This window comes from Poecilia formosa, unplaced genomic scaffold (assembly GCF_000485575.1).
Source record: "Poecilia formosa unplaced genomic scaffold, Poecilia_formosa-5.1.2 Scaffold7, whole genome shotgun sequence".
NCBI classification, from domain to species: domain Eukaryota; kingdom Metazoa; phylum Chordata; class Actinopteri; order Cyprinodontiformes; family Poeciliidae; genus Poecilia; species Poecilia formosa.
The window spans coordinates 451,076-458,229 of NW_006799946.1; the positions used below are offsets into that span (position 1 = coordinate 451,076).

Sequence of the window (7,154 nt, forward strand, 5' to 3'; positions counted from 1 at the left end):
AAAATAATTATTGAGCAAAAAAAAAAAAAAAGAATGGTGCTAAAACAAAGCAATTTGCAGAAATTATGGGTTTGAGAAGTGTTTTTTTTTTTTTTCCTTAAATGGGGTTGGGGGTGTTGGAGGAGAGTAGATGACAGATCTAAACAAATATGCCTGGTTGTGTGTTTGATTGTTCTTTTGCTGAATGGCAGGACAGAGACGTCTGTCTCTGATTATTTGTTTAGGCCGGGGCCAGTTCCATTTTCGTACGGAGGAAGCCATCAGCACAGGACACGTCCCATTACCACTGTGTGACGTCTGCGTATTTGAAGTTAATCACACTTATTATCAGTTCAGACTAATTCTTTTCATCTTTCAAGTCAAATTATTCTGCTCTTCACTTACAAACCTCATAAATAGGATTTTTTTTGTCTTCTTAATGATCTCCTTACAAATAAAAAATATATATTCTTGACCATTTATGTCAGTGTCTATTATTACTTGCTATTAAACCCTTTAGTATTTATCTGCAGTCAGTCATTTGAGCTGCAATGTTACCTCACCGTTTTCAAAATGTTATGTTCAATGTTACCTTCAAATCATGACAACTTTTCCTAATTCCAATTTGCATAATGTTAATGACACAGTGGGGCTCATCAAAACATATTTATATATAACTCAATGCACAGCAAGATTTTTTTTGTTTTGTTTTAGGGTGAAAGCACATTGCAATCAACATAATAATTTCATATAACAGTCAACAAACTATATTACAGAAATCCAAATCTGCACTTTTTTTTCTGTCCTTAATGACTCATTAAGGACCCGTAAAGAAAAGAAAAATTATCAACTGATAAGTTTCAGTAACTCACAAATACAGAGATTGTTTAGCAACCATGTTGGCAGTTCTCTGACCAAAAATAAATTAGCTATCTGCTTATGAAATGCACAATAACTCTACACTAACATTGTTATAGGTCAGAAGATTTGTCAGCTGAAAAGGGCACATATCCAACCTTTTCTTCTTTTTTGTGTTCGCAGGCCCCGGGGCATGTTTATGATTGAGTTAAACCATTTTATCAGGTTTGATAGACAGTTGCGACATATTTGCTGTATGAATATGGCAGATCTGTCAGCCTTCCAGTGGCCTGCTGTTAGAGTTAGCAGACTGATGGATTTAGATGCATCTTCCCTTGAGAATGACATTCTCTCATCAATGACACGGCTCACCCCTCTTTTTTTCTTCCTGTCTTCCCTCCATCTTTCTGGTATTTTTGACTTTCCATGCTCTCTATCTGCATTTTACCTTCACTTGCCCCTATTACTTCCTCTTAGAAATTGAAGAGGAAAGGAATCCCACTCACTCCAGCATTTTTAAGTACTAAGAGCTGAAACAATAGCGGCTGTAGGATTCCTAATTTTGGAACGTTTTGTCATTTCTCAGTAGCTTCTACTCCCCAGTTTTACAGGCTAATAAACCAAGAAGACACAATAAATGCATTGCACTGGTAGACATTACATAATTTATAAAATCATAAAGTCACGACTATTTGAAAACTAGAAATTCAGTCCTTCATTTCCTGCTCATTACATTTTAATGCATGGTCAAGCTTTCAGTGTAATTTACAATCCCTTTTGATGGGAAATGAAATATTTCTACTTATTGAAATTGACAAGTATTCAACGGCGGAGTAAAAGACTTGATGAGAATTTTGTTCTAGAGGAGCTTTTTAAACGTTTCTTTAACATCTTTCTTCAGCCAGCAGATTTTAACCACTTCAGACCCTGTGTTGGACATTGCTTTGATGTATAACCTGCATACCCTGGAATGTGATTGGTATGCATGTTTAAACCAGTAGAGATCTTCTTTTCCTGAATTTGCCTATGCCTTATCTGAATTTGCCAATAAAAATATTTGCTCATCTTAAAATTTTTTAGTGTTGCCACTTCAGTAGCTGATATCTCAAATCTGCGGCCGCAGATATGAGATATATATTTGGCAGCAGATATCTGCTGAAGACATCTCTAGAAACGGTTGCTGGTTTCTCGAGAACTCATCTCTATAAACCAGCGACCGTTAGAGCCCCACCACATAAAAACAGGTTTCCTGTAGAAAAGCAAGGAAACAAATTCAATTCAAATGAGCAAACAAACGCACAGAACACCAATACTTGGAACGTACACTACACCCTACAGTCATGATGTTTCTGCTGTAGTAGGTGGCTTGCTTGCCCTTATTTTTCTTTTTTATAATCAAATATCATTGCTTCACCCATTTCTACGGTCAGGGCTTGAAATGTACACAAACAGATGTAAAGATTTAAAGTTTTCTAAAAAGTCTCCATATTGTCTGAGTTTAGAAGGTCTTGCAGATCCATAAATCATGATTTGGGAGTCAGTATGTGATGACCCGGGCGTTATGAAACGACAGTGACAGGGGTTCATCCTGTAACCGGTGGGTTGTCGGTTCAAGTCCATGTTTTGTCCTCGTGTCTATAAAGTATCTTACTGTCATCAGCGTGTGAATGACTGAAAGTAGCGTGGAGCGCATCTGTGTCCTCTAGGTTTGATAAAGCACCATGCAAGTGATACCGTTTGAGCGTGTTGTCGTACCAAAGCATTGCTTTTTTTTTTTTTTACCGGGCCAAACTCGTGCGTCTACACCTCTCTCCCAGAGGGACTTGTTCTGCAGGGTGGAGCCGATGGCTCGGCTGGGGGTAAATGACACTGCTTGAAGAAAGAGGCTGAAATCTCCAGTTCTGTTCCGTTATCAGCTGCGCCACAAGCGCTGCAGATTTGTGCTGAAGGTGTGAGCGCTGGGTGGGTGGTGGGGGATGGGGAGTGCAGCAGACAATATCAGCAGCTGTGAGAAGGATTGATGACTCACTTCCACTCTGCTTGTGTCTGATGATATAAGCGTGCCGGAGTTGGCTGCAGGTGTGCCGTACATCAGCAACATGGAGATACACATGAAGCTGCGAGTGTGAACGCATGAAACATCGCCAGAGGGAAGCAGGGCTGTTCTGTCTTTTGAAACATGTGCTAGGCTTTACCTCTGTGGGCTTTTTGTCATCATGCTACATCCTATTTACGCCAAGTCATGTGAACTCAGCTTCAGACACAAATCAAAGGCTCAAGGATAAATGGTGATGTGGTACCGCAAGAACATTATTATCAAAATTCTCAATACTTTTATCCTCTCAACTCTGGCCCTCCTTTTTTATCAGTGTGTGACTTGTTCTTCTGTGTGAGTTCATAGAGAAGAAACTATTTTCTGATAATATAAATCCCCTCTGCAGGTCAGGCTGCGTATCTTTGATATTTTTGTCCCTCGCTGTGAGAGTCCAACATGCGGCCTTGTAGTTCACAGTCTGAATTTATTCCTAAGAAGTTTGTCCTTATCACTGCCTCCATATTGTGACTTTGATGCACAGAGAGGGCGGGTGGGTAGAGCCGTGAGGCTGTGCTGTGCAGCACCAAGAGGAAGCTTAAGAGGAAGTCAATTGTTTTCGTTTCAAACTCGCATCTCATGGTTTTTGTACCAAACACTGAGCCTGACACTCAACCATTAGAGTAACTCAATTTCCTTTTTTAAATGGTAATCTTGTAATTCTATTTCTGCACTTAGTGTAATAATTGTTGCTATGGCATTTGGTTTTGTCTCTCAGTTAAACTTCTGCTATTTTTATTTGGCAGGTGTCAGTAGAGGAGGTGGGCGGATCTCCACCAACCATCATGGATATCAGTTTATGGACATTTTCCCATTCCAAACTGTGGCATATGAATGGCTGCTGCTTATGTCGTTGAGCTCTAACACTGGGCATAGTTGCTCTGGACACCATGACACAGATGGACTACAAGTACAGCCTGCTTGGCTCCACTGTGGATGATTACCACAAGAGGCCGCTGCTCCTGCAGGTGGACAACACACCCATGAACTTGTTTGCGGTTCTGGAAGTGAAACGCGACCTAACGAGACGCTCAAGCACTGTCGGATGCAAGATCCGCCTGTACGGCTTCCTGTTCGTCCTAGCCATCATGTTCCTCATAATGGCATCGTACGTTTTGACAGGGGACAAGAAGGGCCTTCTCCTTACGCCGTCCCCTTACCACCTCAACGGCTTGGTCAGTCCCGGACCCTTTGCCTTTAACCTCACGTCAGTGGGGGACTATGCACATATAAAACTGGTGGTGAAATCCATCAAATCCAAGGTGGAGTTTCGGAACCAACGACATTGCTCTGACCGCAAAGCACTGATGAGGAGCGATCCACATGTGAGTAAAGATAAACCATTTGCTGAATACTGTATTTCTGTTCCAAGTATATGTCTCCTTTGATTTTATTGCTTTAATTTGACCAAAAACTCTCCACTGACAGGCATGCTGAAAGGATTATTCCAAAACTTAAATAGTCAGTTATATGAAATTAAGTTTATGTATATTGGATGTCAATAGGTGGAATTTACAATGTGCTGTTGTGTCAAGACTTGGTAGATTGGTTTATTTTATTTCATACTAAGGATTAACTGATGATTTAGGAATAAAATTTCATTGGTCTATGAATGCCTCCACGTGGAAATATTAACCTTAATTAATCAGACAGCAAGTGAGTTGCTTAGCTTTCGTTTTCAGCTTTAACCAACTCATGGCGAGTGAAAGGGTCTGCAAAGCACAGTGTGAGTTAAGCGATGTAGTTTGCAGTAGTCAAACAGTGAAAAGTGAAAGTTCATAAGTACAAGAAGGTGTCTCTTGACGTCTAATCGAGGTTGAAAGGTTGTTAATGTTTTTGGTGTAATTTGATCTACATCAAGCCTGAATTTAGGATAAACTTGTAGAAAACGTATGAGCAAAACAAGTTCAACTTTCATGTACGGGAACAGACGGAGGCAGTGACTGATTTATCCTAAGCGATCAAAAGTAAGTTATAAAAACATCTGGAGAACAGCTGCACTTCCACAGTATCTACTTCAGTTTATATAAAAGATAAACTTGTTCTGAAAACCCTGATTAAACACTTAATGTCTCGCAGGTCTCTAATGATTCTGTTATTCTCTCACATGGGGGATGCAGAAGGTCCCACAGTATTTTAGCATCCTGAATATTCTCATTGTTGTGCGATTCACATCACACCCCGATTCAAGTAATTGTTAGTTTTAATTATATTGGACTGTGCTGAGACTTTTGTGATGAAGCACTTTTTTTTAAATTGAAAAATCTAATGAATAAGAGAGTGTGGTCATCGGATGATCAATAAGCCCATCAGTGGATGGTTTCTGCATTAACTGTCCTGAATGTAGCTGTGTCCCTCAAGCTGCTGAGTAAGTCCTAATAGCATGGTTCATTGATATTTTTTGAGCAACAACAAAAGAGTTGTAGAAATCCCAGTGAAAGGGGTTGTTTCAAATGTGCTGCCTCTCTTTTACTCTCAGTGATGTTTAGCTTTACTCCAAAGTGAAGTGTAGTAGGATAGTAGGATAGTAAAAAAACGAAGATATGTATTTTGGAAAACAACCTATTGCTGCCGTTTTTGCACTTTTAAATAGAAAACATGCTCAAGCTTCCTGTTGTAGCAACCTGAATGAGCACCTGAACAGACTCAGTAAAAAAAATATAGGTTTCTTTATAGGATCGTTTACTTGTTACGTGCTTTCTAATTTGTTCTTAAAACAGCAAACTTTCTGCTGCACTCAGTATCTGCTGCACTTTGTTTGGTTCATGGTTGGTGTAGCCGATTTAATTTGAAATTGATTATGACTTGGTTTGGTTTCAGGTAGCTTTTTACATACAAGTGAATAGAAAAGTTTGAGCACCAAGCATAATCGCCGTAATCCTTAATGCTCTGAGTTAAATAATTTGATAATTATAAAAGTCTTACTCAATAGGTAAGTTCTTCTGACTAAATGTTGCATTTTGCAGGATGATGGAGTTTCAGTGTGGGGGCGAAAAGCATCGAGAAATAGTTAGACAAATAAATCACTCTTAGCCCTGACCAGAAACAACCATGTTTCTTTTGAGATTTGTTTTAGTGTACCTTCATTTGCATTAACAGGGCCTCTTCATAAACTCAACTAATGAGTTATATAATTGCCAGCTCTTTGTCTGCTTCTTCACTTTGCCATCAGGTAAAACCCATTTTCATCCATGTTTGAATTCAGAGACTGCACGGTGGATGATCGTTTAGCACTAATTTTGCAGAATTGCTTTAAGCAAGAATTTCCTGGATTTGAATCAAAGCCATCGGCCTTCATGTGTTACGTTGTCGAAATGCATGTGCAGATTCTTCCCTGCGTTCTCTAGTTTCCTCCAACTGTTCAAAAACATGCATTCATGGTAATTGGCCACTTTAAAATGACATGGTGGTCCAGGTTGTACCTTGCTTCTCTTTTCTGACTGCCACAGATAGGCACCAGCTGGTTGGGTCCCTGCAAGCATTAGGCGGATATAGAAAAGGGATGGATATGCATCTGAGATTGTGAATACATCTTAAAAGCTGTGCCTCTCTAGTAGCTACAGTATTGGTATTGTGAACTAACTTGTTACGATCTTTCCTTTCTCCAGACGGCATCCAGCATACTAAAAATGTTCAAGAAACCTTTTCCTTTAGAGAGTTAGAATGTGTTAGTCCTCCTCTGTGCAGTGTAACAGAAATCTTGTTTGAGATTGTTTTTTTTAAAAGTAGGATGACTTGACACATATTTTTTTTCCTTTTGCCTTTTCAGATGTTTTCTGTCATCCCACCCAACTTCCTGCCTGGTATCAAGAACCCCTGCTGGTATGAGGAATTCACTGGGAATATTACCACAGATCCGTATAAGACAAATTTGTACGGACGCTATTCCAGGCGCTTCCGGACAGTTTTCCAGCACCTGAGGAGCACTTTCCATCACCATCTGTTGCATCGTAACAGGACACTCTACCGCATGCGGTGCCTCCCCTATTTTTACATTATTGGTCAACCAAAGTGTGGCACAACAGACCTGTACGACAGACTGCGGTTACACCCGGATGTAAAGTTCGCCACTTTCAAAGAGCCACACTGGTGGACCCGGAAGAGGTTTGGTGAGTAAAGCTTCCTGTGCCAACCACCAGAAGCAGTTCTACAGCTGTGATCTGATAAGATCTTTGGAGGTGTGATGTACATATCTATATAGGAAGAGAGATCTCAACACACACAT

At 40.0% G+C, this 7,154-nt stretch overlaps 1 protein-coding gene across 3 annotated transcripts in view; it reads left to right on the forward strand.

Annotated features, from left to right (window-relative positions):
* Positions 1 to 7,154, forward strand: part of chst15 (carbohydrate sulfotransferase 15) — a 46,822-nt gene that overhangs the window by 24,977 nt on the left and 14,691 nt on the right. The window contains exons 1-3 of one of the 3 annotated variants that reach the window (XM_016680787.1): positions 2,621 to 2,696; positions 3,676 to 4,254; positions 6,699 to 7,038. In XM_016680787.1, the coding sequence (XP_016536273.1) occupies positions 3,820 to 4,254; positions 6,699 to 7,038 (775 nt within the window). In that variant the 5' untranslated portion in view covers positions 2,621 to 2,696; positions 3,676 to 3,819. Of the gene's footprint in view, positions 1 to 2,620; positions 2,787 to 3,675; positions 4,255 to 6,698; positions 7,039 to 7,154 lie in introns of those variants that run through there. The other 2 variants (XM_016680778.1, XM_007570202.2) reach the window with 2 other exon arrangements.